The 23913-nt window shown below is 46.5% G+C and overlaps 1 protein-coding gene across 1 annotated transcript in view; it reads left to right on the top strand.

Annotated features, from left to right (window-relative positions):
- Positions 1-23913, top strand: part of PDIA5 (protein disulfide isomerase family A member 5) — a 91289-nt gene that overhangs the window by 6698 nt on the left and 60678 nt on the right. The window contains exons 2-3 of the mRNA XM_054575206.1: positions 19298-19424; positions 22359-22446. Coding sequence (XP_054431181.1) covers positions 19298-19424; positions 22359-22446 — 215 coding nt within the window. The remainder of the gene's footprint in view (positions 1-19297; positions 19425-22358; positions 22447-23913) is intronic.

The raw sequence follows: 23913 nt of genomic DNA, 5'->3' as shown, positions 1-23913 counted from the left end.
GGATTATAAAGGAAACCAGAGATACTGAAATACAGTTATACGAATCCAAATATTATAACAAATACGTGATAAAATATTTACATTTTTTATTAATATCATATAAGAAGATCTAGTGATAGGTTTGCTGATTTCTCTAATATTAAGTAGCATAAACAGTGTTTCAAGATATTTATACCAATTGCAGTGTGATAAGAAATGTGATTTCTGTTGATGGTAAAGTCACATACTGCCAGTGTTACTGTTTGTTACCTACATTCACAATAAAGGGTAGGCTAAATTTCAGTTAGACATTAGTGGAAATGAAGATGTGATATTTCCCCATACAGACTCATAGACCCCATGGTAAAGAAAAATTATCCAAAAACTTGGGAATAAAAGATGATTTAGTAACTTTTACGTCATACAGCAGTTTCATCTAAGAAGCTCACCCCGGGGCCATCTAGTGCTCTGGGGAATTTAACTTTGCTTATTATTCTTTAGGACCCACCCTCTGTAAAGTAGATAAGATGTAAATAATGTCTGGTAGAGAAGAGAGACCTGAAGGTTATTGCCCTGCAGGACATTACCAGTTTGATATCTAACTTAGCAGCCTTATATCAGTATTCTTTTTTTTAAAAAATCAGTTATATGCATATTACTATCTTATAACTTGTTTTTCAAAAACCTTTTTAAACTTTTTTTTTAAAGATTTTATTTATTTTTAGAGAGGGGAAGTGAGGAAGAAAGAGAAGGAGAAAAACATTGATGTGTTAGAGAAGGTTGCAACATCGATTGGTTGCCTCTCGCATGTCCCCTACCTGGGACCTGGCCTGCAACCCAGGCATGTGCCCCAACTGGGAACTGAACTGGTGACCTTTTGGTTTGCACAATGACACCCAACCCACTGAGCCACATCAGTCAGGGCTAACCTTTTTTTCTTATATCCTCTTGTGACTTGTCATTTTAGCAGGTCCCTTCTTAAAGAGTTCAGTAACACTTCGAAATGTGCTCAATATCTATTTTTATGAGTGAGGTTTTTAACATTTGAGAATTATACTTGACCCTGGTTTAGGAACTGCTGAGTGAGCAGGATGTGAGGGTGTGGTGCTCAGAAGGGAGGTCTGGGCTGGCGATGTTAATTTAGGGGTGCTGCCCAGAAGGTGGGTGAGATCTCGCAGGGGAGAGAGGCGAGAGGAAAGAGAAGGTGGACTGAGGGTGCGCCGAGGAACTTCAACTTTTAAAGGATAGAGAGAGGAAGGCTTAAAAAGAAGGGTGACTAGAGAGGTAAAGGGGGACCAAGAGCGTTTGCCCAGGTTGAAGAGGTTGAGCAAAGCAAGAACTAGAGGTGCCTGTAGGGTTAGCCATGTGGAAATCTTTGTTGAACCCCCACGGAGAGTCTTTCTGGTGGTGGTGGGACAGATCTGAGAGAGCTGAGGAGTGGACAGGAGAGAAGGGGGAGACAGGACGTTTTGGCTGTGGAGGAGAGCGTGACAGGAGGTCCAGCTAGTGGGTTTTTTTTCAAAGATGGGCCAGTGGCAGACGTTTTCCAACCTGGCTGTGGATCCAAACCACCAGAAGGGGCATGTGTAAAAATGGATTTACTTCAAGGATAAGGCCCAGGAATCTGTGTTTCTGAAAAGCTTGTTCTGAGAGCTGTTGTGCAGCTACCAACCAAATAAGGTTAGAAGTTTACAACATTAGTTTTACAGGGGGGATAATATTTGGGTAGCCAAGGTTGCTGCTCTGGGCCGAGTGGTGTGGCACAAGTCCTGCCCATGTCATGAGCCACACACACGAGTGACACTGGGAGGCATCACTTGGCTGGGCTTGTGTGATTTCTGCGTTTCTCTGAAGGCACGTGGGGGATTGCAGGCTGGTGGACAGGCTCCTTTCAGATGGTCACATTCAGCAGCTAGATTGGAAGGCAAAGTGAACTTTCTGGCCTCTGGGTCTTGTTCTGGGTGCAGCTGTAGGCAGTGAGAGGAAGCTCCAAGGACATTAGTGGGAAGATTTACATTGATGGGCTAAGAGAAGAGCATCAGATCTGTACTCACACATCCAGTCTGAATCCTGGTGCTGCCATTTTAGGCTTCCCCCAAGGCGAGGCCCAGAATGCCTTAGAGCCTCAGTTTTCTTATCTCCAAAGTGGGGATAGTACCACATCCCAGACAGATTGTTTATAGTTGTTTTTCAAACATTTTTACTGCAACCCCTGCAAGAATAATTATACATTTTTACATTAAAACCAAGTATATATATATATATATAAAACATACATTTATACATTTCACTGAAAATTTAGTCTTGCTATCTGTGGTACACCCTGATGTTTTCTGCTTAATGTCATTAAAACATGTGGGTGGTAACCCACTGGATGGATTTTGTGACTCAGCTCTTAGGTTGAGGCCTGGGGGGTGGAAAACACTGTTTGAGACTCCTAACTTTAGAGGATGGAGTAAGATAATGTGTGTACAAGCACAACAAGCACCTGAATTGTTACTTTCTTATCAATTACCAGAGCTTTGAGGTAGGGTTGGATTTCCAGAGCCAGAATTCACCTGCTCTTCCTCCCTCCCTGCTGCCTAGTTCACTCTTTTCTCTCCCCACTCTTCCTCATAAGTCCATGTTGTGCGCGCACAGGCTGGCAGCCACCCAAAGCCCTCTTGGCTCTCAAAGAGGTTTTCCAGAACATTAGGGTTTTAGGATCTAAAGTCCTGGTTAAATGTACTGCAGTTGCAATTTCAGGATAAGGAAAGCTATTTGTATAAGCCCTCGGGCGAGTTGTCCTGCCTCCCCTGTGTTGTCTCTTGTTGACAGCCACCGTTGTGCTATGGGGAGTATGGGGGGGGAGGGGCCACATTGTGTAGCCCACATATAAAGTGTGGTTATTAAAGGAAGCAGAATGTAAGAAGCACAGGAGTGAGCGGTCAGATGTGCGTGGCTCCGGGAACCTGCTGTCTCTCTGTTCTGACTGAGCGCGGAGTCTGTCAGACTCAGCTGTGTCTGAGTCATAGCTCTCATACTTATCTGCTGTATACAAGTTTCATAGCTCCTCTTAGTCTCAGTTTCCTTCTCTGTCAATAGGTATAATAAAAGTGCCTACTTCATTCACTTGCCGAGATAATTAAATTAGATAATCATGTGACCTGCTTTGCTTGCTCCTGCTCACACAATAAGCACTCTGTACTTTTAGCTATTATCATTACCATGGGCTAATCCCTAGGCCCTGAAATTTGGAATTAAAGAATCCATTCTTGGGTTCTATTCCTTGCCAGATACTTTCCTAGTTTTCTCATTCTTTTTTTTTTTTAATTTAATTTATTTATTTTTAGAGAGAGGGGAAGAGAGGGAGAAAGAGAGGAAGGAGAAACATCAATGTGAGACACCGCGATCTGTTGCCTCTCGCACACCTTCAACCAGGGACAGGACCTGAAACCCAGGCATGTGCCCCAACCGGGAACTGAACTGGTGACCTTTCGGTTTGCAAGACTTTGCTCAACCCACTGAGCCACACTACACTGGGCTCTCATTCTTAATAAATACACTTAATTCCCTCAGCTGCAGCTAGTGGGAGTTCCACATCCCAGGGCCGGTACGGCTGTCTGTCTGTCTGTCTGTCTGTCTGTCTCTCTCTCTCTCTCTCTCACACACACACACACACACACACACACACACCGCCCCCCCCCCCCCCCCCGCCCTTGTCACTCAGGGCTCATGGTGCTCATTTTTATTTTGAAGTCTGCTGTGTAGACATCAAACACTGGGAAGTATTGGTGATGAAATCTCCAAACTTGGTTTGAGGTTAGGCCTCACTCCTCATGAAGAATGGTGTTTAGCTATGGTGGTTGATGACAGATGCCTAAACTTTGCCCTTTGGAGGGGCATAAATTACCCGTATTTTAAAACTAATGTTCTTTTGTATATCTCTCCCTTGTCCAAGCCATTCTAGGTATGTGTTGTATGCAAAATGCTTTGCAGATACCACATACTAGTTCTTACAAAAGTACAAAATGTCAAATGAGCAGAGGACTGACAGTCAGCTAGAAGTGAAGAAGGACAGATAAGCACTACTCTTATTTTTTACTTTTCAAAAAGTAAAGTATACTTTTTTGAGGGAGGAAGAGAGAGAGAGAGGGAGGGAGATTGGTTGCCTCTGGAACACACCCTGACTGGCGATCAAACCTGCACCTTTTGGTGTCTAGGATGGGACAGCGTTCCAATCAGCAGAGCCACTTGGCCAGGGCAAGGGCAGGTAAGCACTATTCATATGTGGAAAGTGCCAATGAGCGCTTGCTGGATGGCGGAGGTTTATCAGAAGGACTGTGGAAGGCAGTATTTGATTGTGTTCCCGGCTTCTTTCTTTTTTTCTCTTTAGATTTTTTTTTCTCTGACTCTAATTTTGAAACAATTTCAGACTGAAAGAAGAGTTTGCAAGAATACTACAAGGATTCCCATCTACCCTCTACCTAGACTCCACAAATACTAACATCTTGTCACATTTGTTTTTATCATACTCACCCTCTACATAGGTAATGTAGTATTTTGGCTCAAGATTTAGTCCAGAATCACATAGTACATTATGTTGTCTTAACTCTTTAATCTCCTTTAATCTGGACTGATTTCTCAGTCTTTGTCTTTTGTGACCGTGACAGTTTAGAAGAATGTCCCTTAATTTGGTTTTTGATAATGTTTCTCTTCAGTGCATTCTGTCAGGAGGCACGTGATGTCCATGTGGCCCATTACTGGTATGTCAACGTTGGCCCCTTAGTCAAGAGGGTTTCTGCCAGGCTTCCGTACTGTACATTTCTATTTTATCCTGGGGAGATATGATACTTTGAGATTGTTAGTTATTTCCAAGGTGGTGGCCAAATGGTGGTAATTTTTTCTTTAAATACTAAAATTGATCATGCCTATTATAATGAGTTAGAAAAACAGACAAAGGGGAAGAATAAACTCTCTCCAAGGACAAAGCTTACTTTGGTGCATTTTCTTCTTCCAGTCTTTTCTGAGCATAATTTCACATATAATGATATTCATGCACATTTTGAATTTTATCTTTTAAAGCGTAACATTAAAACAAGCATTTTTTCATTGCGCCATCTTTGAAAACATTGTATAAATAGCTGTATTATTCTGTAGAGTGGTTACTCTAAATAACCATTCCGTGACTGTTGGATTTTTAGGTTGTTTACAACTTTTGACTCTTGTGAGTAAGAACATGTGAGTCACATCTGTGTCAGAGCCTCCGCTAATTTCCTGAGGACAGATTCCCAAAAGTGGAATTAACCAGGTGGGGAGTATAACTACTGCTAAGATACTTGATAAATTGTGCCAAGTAGCTTTCCAAAAGAATTGTACTAGTTTAGGCTTTTGCCAGCACTGTGTGACAGGTAGCCGGGCTCAGTATTTTAAGTTCACTCATGGCGATTCTCAACTTAAAAAATAAAACAAAACATTTTGACCCATCAGTCAAGATTTGTGTTGAGGTTAATTTCCTATATTTTGAATTATGAGAGCACAGGTATTTATTTCCCAAAATAAATATAGTGTGTAGCACGCTACCCTTTCCAAGCTCTGACATGCTGTTGCCAGCACTGGCACGGCCCTGAGAATCCTGAGCGTGGCTGTGTCTAGGCAGGTCGTTCAGAACGGTGTGGGACCTGAAGGCACAACTGAGGAGCAGGCGGGTTCACCTACGGAGTCCTGAGGGGATGTGTTTGCTATCCTCAGTATGGTAAGCTGACGGAGGAACGGCATGGGGAGGGGAGGGAGCTACCCACGCTGAAGTGGTGGGTGGAGGACAGGGGTTTCTGTGGATTAACATCTTTAGTTCCTCCAGCCTTCTGGATGCCACTAGGTTGAGCAGCTTCAGGAGATTTTGAGTCCTGGGCTCTGGCGGCCTGCCTTGAGGCTGGAGATGGCATGCGAAGAATGTTGAGAGAGGTCCTGTGTCAGAGAACCAACGAGCCCAGTGAAAGCCTGCAAGGGATGTCCTAGTCTCTCAGTCTCTTGCAGTGGTCCCCCTACTAGGAAAGGGCAGAGGCTGCAGGGAAATAGGAGTGTTACTATAGCTAATTTTCTTTTTATTTGTGGGTAGCTTTTACCAGGTGACCAAGATACCTGACAAGAACAGGCACAGTGAAACCTGGGTAATTAGTAGGAACATAGTGAATCAAACATGATTGTCTGTCTCTTTCCTTATTACAATTTATTTGAAATATAATGCATGGCTTGATGCCTTAGATACTTTGAAATATCCCAAATGGACCAGATGTTAATATTTCTTTCCAGTTAAAGCTTTTCTTCCAGTAGGTACTCAAGATCTATTTGTGTGTGTGCCAGAAAACACAATGATAGTGCCTTTAAAAGAGGATTTATTTCACTAATGTAGAAGCCTGGAAAAGGGTGTTCTAGGACCAGTATATCACTCTGTGGTGTCAGAGTCCCAGGTACCTTCCATCTAGTTACTCCACATACTTAGCCTGTTCTTCTCGTTGTCCCAAGGTGGCTGCTTGAGTTCCAGGCATCCTTCCCAAATTCCAGCTGGCAAGAAGGAGGAGGGGACTATTAGGGACTGTTCTAAAAGTAGCCACATAACGCTTCTGCTTACATTCCAGGGGCTGAAATTTAGTCACATAGCCACAGTTGCTGCCAGGGAGACTGAGAGGTGGGGCTTTTAATGCGGGTGGCTACATGCCCAGAGAAGCTCAGCTGCGTAAGGTATAGTGATGCATAGTACTTCTCTAGTAGTGGTCGTGAGAATAGATTTGCCAAATGTCACAACTGGAAAGGACTTCGGAAATCTCTTGGAGCCCCTTCATTTACAGAGGAAGAAACTGAGACTTAGAGAAGAGAGACTTGTCCAAGGTCACACAATCAGTAAACATCAAAGCCAGCACAGAAGTTGGGTTTTGGGCTCTTTCCACCAAACTTCTAGCTCTAAATTCTCAAACAGCTCAAGTTCTGTGACCTTGGGTTCAGGTCATCTGTTTTTAGCATTTTCCCTAGATCCCTTTGCCACCAGCTTCTTAAGAGTCTAAACTTTTGGATTCTGACATTTCAAAACTATTTTGAGCAAAACGTGGGTTACACTAAATTCTTCACAGCTTCTTCACAGGTTCCCAACATAAGAAGGATATCTTTTTTCAGGTGACAGAGCAAAAAAGGTCAAGTCTCACCTCTACCCTTTTTCCTAAATGTTAAACTTCTGTCTTAAATCTTCCTCCTTTAGCAAGCTGCTTTCATGTAATTGATTACCTCTGGTTTCATGATCTTCATTGAATAATGAATCTATGAGGACAGACAGCCTCCTTAGCTAGAGTGAACATGAGGGTGCTGGCATGCGCCCCAGAGAGGGGGAGATTTTTAAAGCTGAGGGTGTAATGTGACAAGGACTGTTCTCCCTATTATTTTCCAAAATTGTATGACTCTTTAGTCTGGTGGTGGTGGTGGGTGAACTTACGTGCAGAGAGAGGAGCTTGTGTGCTGCGTGTTGGAGGGAAAGCAGTGGAAGGGGCGCAGACTTCTGTACAGAACCCGACTGACAGCAGAGCTGGGCTAATGCCCCAGGGCCCTGAGAATTGGGCCGACCACAGGTGCCCTGGGCTTGCGGGACGCAGAGGGTCAGTGTGAATCTCTGCTGAAACTCCCCTTGCCACGGGATCTGGAAGAGTGGGGCTTTTCCTGGCTGTTCTGATGGGGCCTGCCTGGGAAGGAAGTGTTCCTCTCGGCTTGGGTTGCCCCGAGTCCAGGAAGCTTGTGGGGTTGAGGGAAGCAGGCTACCACCTCTGGCCAGGAGCTGGGAGACCTAAGCTCTGACCTTAGTTCTGTGTACCTACTGTGTGGCCCTGACAAGTCATTTAGCCTCTCTGAGCCCCAATTTCCTCTTCTGTGGGATGAGGCCAGTACCCACTCATCAGGTTTTGTGAGGGGCAAACGGGCACAAAATCTGGAAGGAGCATTTTACATGTGCTACGTGGGCTCCTGTCTGGGCCGCTGTGCAGATGGGTGGTTATCCCAGGTTTTATGATGCTGAATATGTGTGCGTGCACACTTCTTCCTGCCTGGATGTGCTCTTTTGCCTGATTGCAGGTTGGGCCCTGGAGAGGAAGAGGTGGTGCCCATTTTACTGTTGTCCTTGCTCTATGAATTGCCTCACTAATGCTCTTACTAAAGATAATTATAATTATTATGTACTTCCTTATGCGAAGTGTTACGTTAGGTTCTCTGTGTACTTCCCCTCCTCCCCTCGTTTAATCCTCAGCCAACCCTGCAGGGCAGGTGTCAGTGTTATTCCCTCCCTCTACAGGTGGGGAAATGACATTCTGAGAGGCACAGTAACATCGGAGATCATCATGCTGTGAATGAAGGCGCCTGGGCTTGACCCTGGGTCTGTCTGACTGCAGAAGTAGTTCTCTTTCTGTGCTGTCTGAGGGGTGGGAAAGCCACAAAGGGAGCACGTGAGAGTGTCCTATTAGGTTCGAGGGTCGTTTGGCTGGTCTGATATGGGCAAACACCCGTTAGGAGAACACTGCAGAGAGTATGGAAGATGAGGAGAGAACCCAGTTTCCTCCGTCCCATTGTCTCCTGTCATGGTGGGAGTAGGGTAAGGACTTACAAGCCAGGGACCCTGGGTGCTGCTGGGCTCTGAAGAGGGCCTTGTACTCTGCTGAGGGAAGAGGCGTAGGGGTGGAGGGGGCTGCTACTCTGATGGAGGGGCCTAGCGTTCTGAGGGAGGGGCTGCACTATGGCAGGGGTTTGGGGCTGGGGAGGCACTCTGATGGGGGGCTCTCTGATGCAAGTGGGACTTAGTTTTGGGGGCCTCTGTTTCCCAGGAGCAGCAAAAGGCAGGCCATCCTTCCCAAGTTTTTTTTTGCTCCGCACTGGGGGAATGGTTCATGGGTCTCAGTCTAGCCCTTGAGGGCAGCTCGGCAGGGATACCAATCCTGTTGAAGCTGCTGGTGGCTGAGCAAACCGGAAGCAATTACTGGAGCTGATCAGAAGTTCGTGTGGTGAACAGAGGGTTTTGTTTTCGTTTGCCTTTCTCTCTCTCGTCTACCTCTAAAGAAAATGACTTAGAATGTAAAGAGCCCGCCAAGGCTAGGAACAGTTCCATGGCTGGCTTGAAAGGTGCCTGGCTTCCGAAGCACTTTTCAAACACTGCCTCTCCCCCTGAGGGCTTGGTAAATCAGAGAGTTTGTGCATCATTAACAGTGTTATTGTTGCTGTAGTTATTGTTGTTATCAAGGCTTGTGGGTCGTGATTTAAGAAATCTGCAGGGAGATGCTAGGCGAGGCCAAACAAGGCTCACTGGAGCTGCATCTTAAGGAAAGGAGGGAGCGTGCACACTGGAAAGGTTAAAATAGACTGAAGCGGAGGAGAAAGGAGAATGTTAAGTGGCTGGAGGAGTATCCCTCGGGTTTAGGGGAGGGGGAGAGGGCTGCCCTCCTGGCTGTCCCTGTGCTTGCCTGCCAAGGTGAAGGTCTGTCTGAGACCAGACATGGGCTTTTCATCCTCCCTGCTCTCGGAAATGCTAAGCCCAGCATCTGAGTTCTTTGTACGATAAGTCTCCAGGTTCCCCTGGATCTGGCTATCCCACCTGTTTTTCTCTGTCACTCCTAAATCTCCAAACCGTGCCTCTCCCGTGCTCACGGATGGGCAGTGGAGACGGCTCATTCTTCTGACCCGGGTGGGTCACCTGTGCTCCTTCTATTGTCATCCCAGCTCCTCTGCTGGGTGTGCTGTTTCTTCTCAGCACTCAGCTTTTGACCCCCCCTGCCACCATGCTACTGAGATTCTCATAATGTCCAGGGACTTTGCCATGGCCTTTGCTTGCGGATTTCTTTAAAAATATATGTTTTATTGATTATGCTATTACAGCAGTCCCATTTTTTTCTCCCCTTTATTCTCTTCTGCCCTGCATCCCCCCACTCCCATCAGCATTCAGCCCCCTGCCCCCTTAGTTCAGGTCCGTGGGTCATACATATAAGTTCTTTGGCTTCTCCGTTTCCTATACTATTCTTAACCTCCCCCTGTCTATTTTGTACGTACAATTCATGCTTCTTATTCCCTGTACCTTTTCTCCTATTCCCGCCCCACCCCCCGCCATGATAACCCTCCATGTGGTCTCCATTTCTGTGATTTTGTTCTTGTTCTAGATTTTGGCTTTGTTTTTTTCTGTTGTTGTGGTTTTTTTTGTTGTTGGTTTGTTTTTTAGGTTCGGTTGTTAGTAGTTATGAGTTTGTTGTCATTTTACTGTTCATAGTTGTGATCTTCTTCTTTTTCTTAGATAAGTCTCTTTAACATTTCATATAATAAGGGCTTGGTGATGAGGAACTCCTTTAACTTGGCCTTATTTGGGAAGCACTTTATCTGCCCTTCCATTCTAAATGAGAGCTTTGCTGGATAGAGTCATCTTGGATGTAGGTCCTTGCCTTTTCATGACTGAATACTTCTTGCCAGCTCCTTCTTGCCTGCAAGGTTTCTTTTGAGAATCAGCTGATAGTCTTATGGGAACACCTTTGTAGGGAACTGTCTCCTTTTCTCTTGCTGCTTTTAAGATTCTCTCCTCATCTTTAATCCTGGGTAATGTAATTATGCTGTGCCTTGGTGTGTGCTTCTTGGGTCCAACTTCTTTGGGACTCTCTGGGCTTCCTAGATCTCCTGGGAAGTCTGTTTCCTTTGCCAGATTCAGGAACTTCTCCATTACTTTTTCAAAGAAGTTTTCAATTCCTTGCTCTTCCTCTTCTCTTTCTAGCACCCCTATGGCTTGGATGTTGGATTGTTTTAAGTTGTCTGGAGGTTCCTAAGATTCTCTTCACTTTTTGGAATTCGTGTTTCTTCATTCTTTTCTGGTCGAATGTTTATTTCCTTCTTCAGCTCCAAATTGTTGATTTGAGTCCTGGTTGCTCCCCTTTACTGTTGGTCCCCTGTGTATTTTTCTTTATTTCAGTTTGCATAGCCTTCACTTTTTCCTCCATTTTGTGACCATTTCTGTGGGCATCCTGATTACCAGTGTTTTGAATTGTGCATCTGATGGGTTGGCTGTCTCTTGATCACTTAGTTCTATTTTTGGAGCTTTGATCTGCTTTTTATTTGGGCCATATTTTTTTGTCTCAGCGCTCCTGTTACTTTGGAAGGGGCGGAGCCTTAAGTATTCGCTAGGGTGGGGCAACTCAACACATCTGCTAGTGGCACTGTACGTGGGGGAGGGGTCAAACAATGCCACGTGCTCGGCTCTCGGATGGCTTTCAGTGACTTCCCCTGGTACCCACAGGGAAATTGGGCCCTTCTGGTGCTGATTCCTGGGTGGGTGGATTTGTGTACATTCTAGGACCCCATGGATCTTTCCAGTGGACTCCCCAGTGAGGCTGGGAGTTTCTCCTGCTGCCGCATTCTCCACAGGCTTTTATAGCCAGAGGTTTTGAGGCTTTGTTTCCCTGCACTGGAACCCTGACTTGGACAGTCTGTCTCTCTCCCAAGTTGTTCCTCCCAGTTGTTCCACAAGCATATGTGGGGCCATCTGGTCTGCCAGCCACCACCTTGCCTACCCGGTCCTCCAGCCGGTCCTCCAGCCGCTGCCTTGCCACGTGGCCTCTCCTCTCCTCCTACCAGTCTGAATGAATGTTTCTTCTTTAACTCTTTGGTTGTCAGACTTATATGCAGTTTGATTTTCTGGCAGTTCTGGTTATGTATGGGTTTTAAATTTGTTGGTATCCTTTTTTTGGTTGTGTGAGGAGGCAAAGTGTATCTACCTATGCCTCCATCTTGGCCAGAACCAAAGTGACTTTTCTGCTTGTGGATTAATCACTGCTTTTTTGTGTGTCTCCTCCCTGGTTTGTGTGGACAAAGCACTTCCCACCTTTTCCTTCTGTCTGTCCTGTCCTTCCTTTTCCTTTTAAGTGAGGTATTCCTTCCTTGGGCTTCTCTCTGTAAACCTTGACCCCAGCGACCTGGTAGGCTTCGAGGCTTCTTCTCCAGCTTGTATTGGGGTGTCTTATTGTCCACATGTCCATGCCTGAGCTTATTATCATCTTCCTCAACATAAGACAAAATCCTTTGCTGCTTTTCAAGTCTTTCATTTTTGGCTATTGTTCCTCTCCTAGTCCAGAATCCTTGGGGTCATTTTAGCCTCTTTTCTCTTACTTCCTTGCTTACGTATGAATAGTCATTGAATTCTCTTGTTTTTCCCTGAGGCTCTTGGATTGACCCATTTCTTTCCACTCGGGCAGCCACTCAGCTGATCCCTTCACCTCCAGCCTCCTGGTGGCTGCCCAGCCTGAGGTCATGGCCACATGAAGATCTTAAGCCAGGCTTTCAAGACCGCCAGCCTGGCTCCACCTGCCCTCCCCGACTATGCTGCAACCCAGACCCTCACTGACTGCTATGATCTGTCTGGTGTCGGTGGTCCCTTGCAGGTCTCCCGAGAGCTGTCATGGACTCACTGTGTCATATGCTTCTGGTGGGTAATCTCTGTGTAGGTCAGGAGTGTGGTAACCAGTGTGCCTTGTCATGTTTATTATGCTGGACAAACATTTCATATAGGCCTCCAAAGAGCCAGGCACTGTTCTGGGCCCTGTCCTGCAGAGCTAGCTCCTAGTCTAGGGGATGGGGTATTGACAGGCAGGTGGGGAGGAGACAGACCTTCTATAAAGACCTGTCTCTGGGCAGTGCCCACTTTAAGTCCCAGTGTGATATCGGGCAATAGTGTTAAGCAGAGGCAGTTTGCTCAGTGCGTCTGTGGTTGAGCTTAAATTCTCTCCTGTGTGAGGGTAAAAAAAGTAGGGTCAGAAGTTTTGGTGGTTGGCTGGAATGTGGTTTATTTACTCTGAGGGTGGCCACTGATCAGATGACAGGAGGGATTTGCTGGGTTTTATAGGAAGGAAGCTGTGGGTCTGTCATGAGACTCGGCTCTTGTGGTTTCTGCTGTAGACACTGCGTTGTCGCTGCAGCCCAGCTACACGCCACCGAGCTGCCTGGGCAGGTGGGCACTGGGATCACCCTCCCTCCCCTTTTCCTTCTCCCCAGTTTCAGCAGCACAGGTGCCTGCTAGTCTCAGGAGGGCTGGTCCACAGGTCAGAATCCCCAGGCACAGGGCAAGGGCAGTTGTTTTTCTTAACTGCAGATTATTTGAGGATGAAAAACAGCAGAGTCAGTGTGTTTTTTTAACAGATTTTTTTCCCCTTTAATCCTGTGCGTTGAGCTATGAACTTTCCAGCCTGAAGCCCATTAGCTGTCCGTGAGCAGCAGAATAAATAACATGTAATAATAAAGTGGAATTAACTTTTTGGTGTGCTCTCAAAGTGGGCTGCGTAAGGGCAGTGGACTTTAGGCATTGTCCATGGCTCTGGCAGGGCAGAATGAGGGAGGAATAATTCCTCAGCACCTCTCCTGGATGGTTTTACCCTGGAGAGAAGGAACCTTGAAATCTAATGGCAAATTGTATTTAGAAACACTAAACCACATTTCTGTGTTCTCTGCTGAGATGGAAATTTGTATTATATATTATGGTAATGATACTATTGTAGGGCTTTACGATTTATAAAGTGTGTTCAGTAAGTTATCCCAATTTATCTTCACAGCAGTCCCATGAGGACTTTATGGAGGAGGTGTTACTATCTCCATGTCAGATGCCCGGCATTAAGCCTCTAGAAGGTTGGGTGATGTTGCTTAGGTATCTTAGCTGTTGAGTGGTAGAGCTCAGACTTAAGACTTCTGAGTCAACTAGAGAGTCTGGGGGTTCAGGTCCTGGCCCTGCTTATTAACTGTGCAACTTCGGTCAGATAATTTAACTGATTAATATGATCAAGCATATCAGATAACTTACAGTTGCCTCTTTTTGTTGATCACATTCTTCCATATTCCTGTCCTTGCTCCTTTCTGGCTGGTTGCTCTGTAAGCTGTTGAACAGTTGTCCTGGACTTCTCTTTACCATCGACATGGTAATTTTCCTTGCCTCTTTTCTCTCTTGGATCCTTTGTTTCCTACATTCCATGTCTTTATCACTTCTAATTTACATCTTATTCTTGTAGAACATGACTTCCAGTAGCTTCCTGAGAAAGGCTGCATTGGCAGTAAATTGTGCACACGTGAGATCTTATAGTTTGAGTTAATCTGTACCCACCATTGAAGCTTGGCTGGTTATAGAATAAATGCCAGTTGGAAGTCACAGCAGTTGACAATTATGAAGGCAGTGCTTCATTGTCTTCTTGTATGCTGATAACCAGTCTGAGGCCAATTCTGACTCCTGATCTTCTATATGTGGGTTTTTTTGTTTTTTCTTTCCCCCCTGTGAAACTCAAATCCACTCTTTGTTAGAAGTGTTCTGAATGTTTTTGGTGAGAGGTTTCTTTCTTTTTCTTTTTTTTTTATTTTTTATTTATTTTGATGCTGTGCCCTCTCAGCTGAAAGCTCACAGCCTTCAGTTCTGGGGTGTTTTCTTAAATTGTTTCGTTGACAATATCTTTTCTTCCATTTTTGTCTTTTTTCTCGAGTTCCTTTAATTTGGCTCTTGCACTTAATTGATCTAGCTTCTTATTTTTCTTATCCTTTGGCCCATTTTTTTCCCCCCTCAATCTTTTCATTTTATTTTCTTGGAGTATTTTTCACTTTTACTTTTAACTGTGTTGCAAGTTCTTTATTTTTATGAGTTTCACTTTCTAAGAGTATTTCCTGAGTCTCTCTGACTGTGCCTTTCTCATAACATTCTATTCTTGTTTTATGGATGCACTGTTTTATTTCTCTGAGAATACTAATTATAGTTTTGCTGTTTTATTCTTTTTTTCCTTTTTTTCTTTCTCTTTTTTTTAAATTTATAAATCATGTTTATTCTATTACAGTTGTCTCAGTTTTTACCCCTTTACCCCCCTCCACCCATCCCACCCTGCCCCCTCTCCCATAGTCAATTCCCACTCTGTTGTCCATGTCCATGGGTTATTCATACATGTTCTTTGTCTAGTCCCTTCCCCTTCTTTCCACCATTGTCCTCCTTCCCCATCCCCTCTGGTCACTTTCAGCCTGCTCCATGTTTCCATGCCTGTGGTTTATTTTGTTGAGTAGAGTCCACTTATAGGTGAGATCATATGGTATTTGTCTTTCCTCAACTGGCTTATTTCACTTAGCTTAATACTCTCCAGTTCCATCCATGTTGTTGCCAGTTTAGGAGTTCCATCTCTCTTTCTTTCTTTCTTAAATGCAGATTGATTTTATTTATTTTTTAAGTGTCAAAGTTAATTATAAAATATTAAAAAATTTAAAACCATTATAAAGTCTCAGCAATTAAACCAACATGACACCAGCACAGAAATAATCAAGTAGATCAGTGAAATATAATGCGCATTGTAGAAACTAACATATATATCTGTCTAACAATGTAATATATGATTAAATCGATATTTCAAATCCATGGGGAAAAATAAGGCTTATTCAACAGATATGGTGCATGGACCACTATTACTTGAAATAAAACAAATACAGAGCCCTATTTCACACATTATACAAGAAATATTCAGGTGAGTTAAAAATCAGTATGTAGAATTTAAGGAGTCTTAGAAGAAAATAGAACTATTTTTCATGACCTGAAGTAAAATATTCAAACCCAGAAGCTATAAAGTAAATATTGACAATATGACTATATTAAACATTTAACTATGTAATAATATACATAAAAAATGTTAAAGGCAAGGAATAGAATAGAAAAGTATCTGCAACACATCTAAAACATGGTTAATAGGGGTTTTTTTAGAGAAAAAATTCTACAAACCTTTAATCAATAAATAGATAAAGAATACCAAAAAGTCATTGAAAGCTTTTTTAAAACAATAATAGAAATAGGCAAGAAATATACTAAAACAGGTTTAGTTTCAACAAATAATGAAGGAACAATTAAAATAACATCATTGTCACGATCAGATTAATGAGTATTAAAAATATTGGTGATATCAAGAATTGGCAATTCTGAAAGGAACTGGGTATTCATAGAAACTTTTTCTACATGTTAAAGCAAGTCCCTTTAGCATATTTTGCAGTGCTGGTTTGGTGGATGTATATTCTTTTAGCCTTCTTTTGTCTGGGAAACTCCTTATTTCGCCTTCCATTTTAATTGAGAGCCTTGCTGGGTAGAGCAGTCTTAGTTGCAGGCCTTTGCTTTTCATGATTTGGAATATTTCTTGCCACTGCCTTCTGGCTTGCAGTGTTTATGTTGAGAGGTCAGCGGATAGCCGTATTGGGGTTCCCTTATATGTTACTACCTCTTTCTCCCTTGCATCTTCCTTTAGGATGCTCTGTTTGTCTTTGATATTTGCCATTTTAATAACGACGTGTCTTGGAGTAGGCCTCATTGGGTTCCTCTTGAATGGGACCCTCTGTGCTTCCTGGATGTGTCTGACTTTTTTTCTCCTCCAGTTAGGGAAGTTTTCCATTACGGCTTTTTCAAACAGGTTCTCTATCCCTTCCTCATCCTCTTCTTCTGATATCCCTGTTATACAGATATTATTATGTTTCAGGTTGTCCTGCATTTCCCTCAATGCCTCTTCATTCTTTTTGGGTCTCTTTTCATTTTCTTGCTCTTTCTGGGAGCTTTTTTCTACCTTGTCCTCCAGCTCGCTGATTTGGTCCTCAGCTTCATCTAGCCTGCTTTTGATTCCTTCTACTGTGTTCTTCAATTCAGAGGTTGTATTCTTCATTTCTTCTTGTCTCTTATTGATAGTTTCTATGTCCTTTTTCATGCAGATATAGTTTGCAGTAAGTTCCTTGTAGTTTCCCTGTAGTTTTTTGTAATTCTCTCTGAGCTCACTGAGCTGCCTTATAACCGTTGTTTGGAACTCAATATCTGATAGTTTACTTGCCTCTATTTCATTTAGTTCTCTTTCTGGAGATTTCTCCTTTCCGTTCGGGTGGGGGGTATTTCTTTGTCTTCCCATTATTTGTGAGACTCTTCTCTTTTGCTTCTGCTTCTTAAGTTGGTCTGTCTTGATTTCCTGACTTTGTGGTGTGAACTTCTATAGTAGGAGACTGCTGTTTTTACTTTCTGGGTCTGCCCCTGATGATGTCAGATGTTGACCCTGTCTGACCTTAGGCAGTCTTTTCGAGACTTCCAGGAATCTACTGTCTGTGGCTGTCTCCTTCAGCTGTTCATCTATTCACTCTGCACTCAGCAGGGTGCCTTAGACAGCTCAGGGTGGGGTGGAGGCCCTCCTGCAGGGGGTGGTTATTGGATCTTTTCAAGCTGCTGCTGTATGAGGGAGGAGTCCACACTGGGATCCCACCGGCTACTCTCTCCTTTCTTTCTCCAAAGCCTCTGTTCCCAGTCTCTCCTCAAGTGTCGCCAGACCTCTCTGCACCCACTTTAGCCAGGGATCTACTGTCTGTGGCTGCCACTCTGCACTCTGCAGGCAGGTTAGACAGCACAGGGTGGTGTGGCTATTGGGTCCTTTGACGCTGGTGTCGCTCAGGGGGAGTGGTCTCTGCCTGAGCAAGATGGCTGCTGCAGCATGGGGAACGAGTCAGCACCGAGATCCCGCTGGCTACTCTCTCAGTTCTCTCCCCAAAGCCTCCTTCCCCCATTTCTCCTCAGGCGTCCCTAACCCCCTCTGCCCCCGCCTTTGCCGGAGACCAGGGTAAGTGGCTGCAAATAAAATTTTATGCGTTGGCCCTTTAAACAGTTCTTTGCATCTCCAGCCATCTGTCTCTGGCAGAGATAGCAATCCTGCAGCTTTTCACAGCTGGCTGTTTTCTGTGTACTTTTTGAGCTCTGGTGCTGTGGGCTAGAGATCCCTGCTTTTGGTTTAGACCCTGCTCTTCTCAGGGGGATCCAACTGGCCGTTTCAATATCCTTCTGGTGCTGCCGCCCGTGGGCACCCCGCCCGCCTTCTCGAGTCCCTACCGCACTCCTTGCCAGTTAGATTGTGCTAAAGCCGATTCTTCTGTCTCCGAGGTTACAAGGCTCCTCTCTCGCTATTGTTCAGTTGTTTGTTCCAGGTGATTTCTCCACAATTTAGTTGTCATTCCAGGTTGGTCCTGGGAGGAGGTCAGTGTGACTTCCACTCGCTCCTCTGCCATCTTGATTCTCTCCCCCTTTCTTTTTTTAATCTTAAGTTTTATCTTTCTATTAGCTTGTTTTGCCCTTGTCTTTTGTGTTAAGGGCTCTCCTCAGCTATCTGGTGAACTTTGGTTATCCGCGTGTATTGAAAAGCAAGGCACTAGCACACGATCAGAGAATGAGTGTGGGGAGGGGCTGGAGGGCACTTGTTACTGAGAGGGCCTCACAGTGGGTATTCGAGGGGAACTCAGCTAGTTCATGGGAGGATCTCCAAGTCACTGTCTTTAGGTTGTTTTTCTTGTGCTTCTCTGTTTCCCCAGGGAAAAATTCTCTAATCTCCTTCCTGGGTAAATAAGACTGGCAGCATTCTGGGGGATGGGGCTCGGGGGGGGGGCGGTTGATCTCAAGGTTCAGTTTGTAGACTTCTCCTAACCCCCTGTTGTCTCTCAGGGCCATACGTCCGCCCTCAGCCTGGTGTCTCCCAGCAGAGCTTCTCTTACTATAGTTACCGCATAGTAAGCCCTGTTTTTCTGCCAGCCGGGCAGGGGGCTGTTGGCCAGCTGTGAGAGGATCTGCTGTGGGACTGCTCCTTATTCAGACTTTTAAAACATACACACACACTCACTCACTCGCTCACTCACTCACTCGCTCACTCACTCACTCACTCACTCATTCTGCTTTTAACCTACCTTTTATCATGCCTGCAGAGGTGACTTGGTATCTCCAGAGCCCAAGGGTTTCAGGGTTCTTGGAGACAATTAGCTCATTTTTGGTGGCTGGTTTCCTGAGGCTATTGGCTGAGTAGGGAAAGCAGAAAACCCCTCACCCATCCGTCAAGATCACCCTAAACATCAGAAGTGATCTTATTTCTCTGTGGATTTTGTGTCTTGGTGCTTCTAAGTGGGATGGAGTTTTCACGTTGCTCCAGTGTATGGTGCAGTGTAGAATGTAGACATTGACCTCCCAGAGGGGTCCTGGTTAAGTGAGTGGCAGGTATGTCCATGCAGCATGTGTCTATCGTATGCAACCCTTAGAGCCTTCGGCATGAAGAAGAGAGTGACCCAGAGACTAAGAGTGGACAGGGAAGTGTCTGGGAGTGTGGTGACTTGAAGAGGGGGATGGGGTGAAAAGGCAGCTCTAGTGTCCTGAGAAGGGACAGTGTCGTCTTATCCCTCTGAAGTAAAATGTGCTGTAGGCAACATACCTGCAGGCACCCATTCTTCCTTGGGCCTGGCCAGGAGCTGCGGTCAGGCTCACTCTCCTTGTCTCCTTCATTTCCAGGTGGTCCTGCCAGTGCGGCTGTCCTCCACAAAGGTCTCCTCGCTCATTGAGAGGATCTCTGACCCCAAGGACTTGAAAAAACTTCTCAGGACCCGAAATAATGTATTAGTGCTTTACTCCAAATCTGGTGAGTGCCTTGCCTGGCCTTCGGGACATCCGTCGGGGGTGGGGATGGGATAGGAAAGGAATGAGGGGGGCAGAGGTGGGAGGTAAGACCTTAGGACCAAAAACCACTCGGGGAGAGTCTGAGGGACATCGGTGTGTCCGTGTTCCTTGGAAGACAGGGTAGAGGCACGGAGGGGCATTAGTTCTGCTGGTTTTGGATCCCAGAGAGGCCATGTCAGTTCTTTTTTATAAGTATTTCTTAGAAAAAGCCTCATTACCTCAGGAGGGAGATGGCATGTGTGTGAAGGAGGACAAAAGACCCCAGGGATGGACATTCTGACTTCCTGGACAGGCATGCTTCTCCAGAGCTGATGATTAACAGGTTGGGCCGGCCCGTTGCCAGCTGAAATGGTCCCACTCCTGGGGGCACGCACCCAGGCTGGCAGCCCTGACCCTGTCTGGCCTCCACCTGCCCCACTCTGGGACTGAAACGCCAAGACTGTGTTTGGACTGGGCTCCACCCTCAGGACAGGGCCCCTTCAGTGGGGGTGGGAGCAGCTGCTCGCCTCTTCTGACCTTGGGGCTGGGAAGGGCATAGTGGATGGAGAGAGTTTTGCTTGGCTCTTGGCCCTGACTTTGAACATCTGACTGTTGATACTATTCCAGCAAAGTTAAGTGTTTTTGCTGCTCCTGATGGTGCCAAGTTTTCTGTGCCCTGGAGAAGCAACAGCCAGTGGCTGGGCCAGATCCGGGCATGGCTCTCCCGGCAGCTCATCGTTGACACTCATCGGCACTGGGGCTGATGGATATCTTGGACGTGTGTCGCTTCTGGAACCCGCACCCTGCAAGCACCCTGGCACGTGCTGCTCCTTGCCCTTCTGAGGGCCTGGCAAACGCTCCCTGAGTTTTTTGGGAGCCCAGCATGTGGCTAGCATTTCTCTGCTGTCAGGAATAGGGGTAAACAGAGGCCAGGGAGAAGCAGAGTTGCTCCCGAGGCCTGGCTGTAGGACCCTGAATAAGTGGCCCACCACCTTGTGTGCCCCTGGAACTGGTGTTTGTCAGTACAGGAACACACTCAGTTCCTTCTCTGGGTAGGTCCCGTCACATAAGCTTATCATCTTATATGGACTCTGCAAGGACCTCCTGCAGCACGTTCTCATTTGCTCCTCTGCCACGAAGGAGGCAGTGTAGGCTGTCAGATAACGTCCAGGTTACAAGTGAGGAATCTGAAGCCGGGAGAGAAAAGCTGACTTGCCTGAGGTCTGCCAGCCAGTAGACTGTAGAGCCGGTGCCCTGCCCTGCCTCTGTCTTGCTTCTCCTGGAAGGTAGGAAGAAATGTCGTATTTCTGCAGTGATGGGAGGGCTCTGCCACCAGGAAATGACTACGGTAAGTTAGAGAGTGGCAAGCTGGGATCTCCTGATGGCTGCTTGCAGGGCAGGAGGCAGGGCCTTGGAGCATCTTATTTTCTCTCCAGCCCTCACCAAGGCGTGGTCTCATTCGTTGACAGTGAGTTCCCCGTGCTGCCCACATGTCAGCTCCTCCCTGCTTCAGCAGTGGGTGTGGGTGATTATTCTACCTTCCTGCCCCCTGGCCCAGGCCAGGCACTAGACTTGTGACTGTGAGTGCACTTTCAGAGCAGCACAGTAACTGGGTTTTCTCCCCTCCCGTCCTTCCAAGCAGGGCTCCCATTCTGCTGCTGAAAGGCAGGGTTAAGGGAGGGACACCACCTATCGCTCTATTTCAGTTTCCCTCCCCCCTTCCCAGAGCCCACCAGCGCTGTGGAACGATGGCCTTTTCCACCTCCGCTGTGCCCTGCTTGTGTTGTCCTGGTGGGGGTTCCTGGCCCCCATTCTGGAATGGTGCTTTTTGTTCACTTCCATGAAAGGCTCAGCATGCTTTGTATTCGTAAACAGCTACCATTATCCGCACTAGAGAAGGAGACCTGTGGGGGCAGACAATTCAGACATCATTTCTGTTTGGCTTTGGAACGCATCATATGGTTTTTGGTGGGGGCGGGTAGGGGGAAGCCAACAGACTGCTTTTTCCACCAGTGTTGGCATGGTGGGCCTTTCAACGGAGCTCTGAGGGATGACAGGGGAAAGTGACACACCAGCCACAGCCACTCTGCAGTGGGACCTTGCAGGCTGGCAGTGTTGAAATCCCAGCCACAGAGGCTCCATTCCTAAGAACCTGCCCTCCTACCGTAGTTTCCAGGTGCTTTGCCCAGACCGCAGGAATGGACACCTGGACCAACAAAACACTTCCTTTCTTGGGTTCCTGCCACCCGGCCCTGAGGCATAGTCCACGGCCCTGCAGCTGACTCCTGAGGTGCTGCCAGGGCCAGTTCGGGGAAGTGGGCTGTGAAATCTGACCTGGGTACACTTGGCGTTGGTCCATCAGAATCTAGCGTCACATGTAAACTTTGTTTAATTACCAGGTTGTACCGAGCCCCTAGGTGAGTGTGTGATGGACAAATGAAGGAAGGGTCTGGCCCTTGCCCTTGGCAGCTCCCAGATGGGGTGCCAGGACAGACAAGTGTGGAACTGGCAAACTCATTTCCTACTTTAGTTACAGAATTGTAATTATTTGGTTATAGAAGTTTCAAAATTTGTCCCAAAAAGGTAGCAGCGAGTCAGAGACTCTCCTGGGAGTTGACTCTCCTGGCTCAGAGATCCTTGGGAGAGTGAGGCTTACGGGAGGGGTGGGGTGGGCTGGGGGTTCTGTGCCTGTGAGGAAGGGCCAGGGAGGGCGGCGGGCGCAGGGGTTCCTGAGCAGGGCTGGGCTGTGCTCACAGAGCTGTTGGGCACAGGGACCGCGTTTTAACTGGTGCTCAGGACCCCACCCACTCTGGGACTGGTTTCCTTCCTTCCTCGCGCCTGAGGGAAGATGGTAGGGGTGGCCCTGCTGTAGTTGGGCACAGATGTTTAATTTCTTTCTTTTTCTTTTTTTTAACAGAGGCTGCAGCTGAAAGTCATCTCAGGTTATTGTCCACTGTGGCCCAGGCAGTGAAAGGACAAGGCACCATCTGCTGGGTAGACTGTGGGTATGTCCTGGGGACATGGGGCATGGTGGCTAGAGGGCAGGGGACTTGGGGGCTTTGGCAGGTGGAGTAGGGAATTGTTCCTGGTTCACAATCTGAGAGAGAAGGTGTGAGGGAGAGATGCTGCAGAAAGACTTCCTTAGCAACCCTGCAGCATCGCCTGTGGACTGGAGACAGGCAGGCTCTGGCTCTCCCTCCTGCTCTTTCCAGCCCACCCCTCTTCTTTCCCTCTTCCATAGTGCTTTTACTTTTTACTTTGTCACGTGTCACTTGATTTTGTTGGTGGCAGAGGGAGCCTTGTTTTTTAGTTGGAGCCTTGATAACCAGAGAGGCAAGGTGATTTTCAGGATGACCCAGTGAGGAGGGGGGGTTGACAGCAAGAACCTGGGCTTTACCCCCAGCCCAGGCCAGTGACAGAGGTCTCCACTGCCCGCAGCCCAAAGGTGGTGGAATCGGCTGGCCGACCTCATCGCTGCCTTGGCTTCCAAGGTGACTCGTTAGCTGTGTCAGTCCTGGACAGGGGGCTTAGCCCTTCAGCTCTCTCCTCTGACTGTGTCTCCCTTCCCCCACCTGTCACAATGCCAGTGCCGTGTGCTCCTTTTTGTCCTTGTCCTTCCTGGCCTCCCTCCTCCCAGAGACTTTCTTGTTAGAATCAAGTGCCAGCCCACAGGAGGGAGTCCACAGGAAGGAGGGCTACTTAGTGTAGGGAAGGGGCCTCTTGATGGAATTCCTCTGATTCTTTTGAGTTTGGAAGCTGGAGTCCAGGGTGTACTCAGCCTTCCTTTCTTTTCAATCACTAAGAATGATTTCCACATCTCTCTGTGTTCAGTGCTTTGCTGCTGGGATTATATATACACATACCACTTGTCATATCATTAGCTCCCAATTTGCCATGGATTGGTAGAAACACAGAAAAGACACGCAGGTAGTGAATGAATGTAGGAAAAATGACAGTTTAGAATAGGCTTGTCCTTTGCACATTTACTGAGCACCAGCTGTGTGCAAGGCATTGCTGCACTTGGCGGAGAGCAGCATTTACACATCCTTCTGAGTACAGGAAGTGTTTCCAGATCCACTGTGTCCGGCCAATTCTCACCTGGACTTAGGGTTTATTAGGAGCGTGGGTTTGGGAAGAGGAGGGGAAAGAATTGCACTCAAGAGAATTGTACTCTGTTAATGTGGGGAAGAGGTGGGGCTCTGCTGGGAAAAATGTCCGTTCTCTTCCTGGATGGCCCATTCTTTTAAACCTTGAATGTAGCTGACCTTGCCTGAGTCACAAGCCTTGTCATTACCCTGTGGGTTAAGTGAGCTTTAATGGTCTCCACTCCAGTGCAATCTCCTTTCTCTACAATCTGAGTCTTAAATGGCTGTTTTACAAATGAACTTGATGGCCTCAAGCTTGTCCTGCCCAGGACTGGAGAGAATTGAAGGAGATGCATATTTTGACAAGGCACTAAATAAGACCAGAGA

The sequence above is a fragment of the Pteronotus mesoamericanus genome, unplaced genomic scaffold (assembly GCF_021234165.1).
Source record: "Pteronotus mesoamericanus isolate MK-2021 breed Mesoamerican mustached bat unplaced genomic scaffold, CSHL_Meso_final contig_27, whole genome shotgun sequence".
NCBI classification, from domain to species: Eukaryota; Metazoa; Chordata; class Mammalia; order Chiroptera; family Mormoopidae; genus Pteronotus; species Pteronotus mesoamericanus.
Note: the sequence above shows the minus strand (reverse complement) of the source record. Positions and strands in the feature narration are given on the sequence as shown.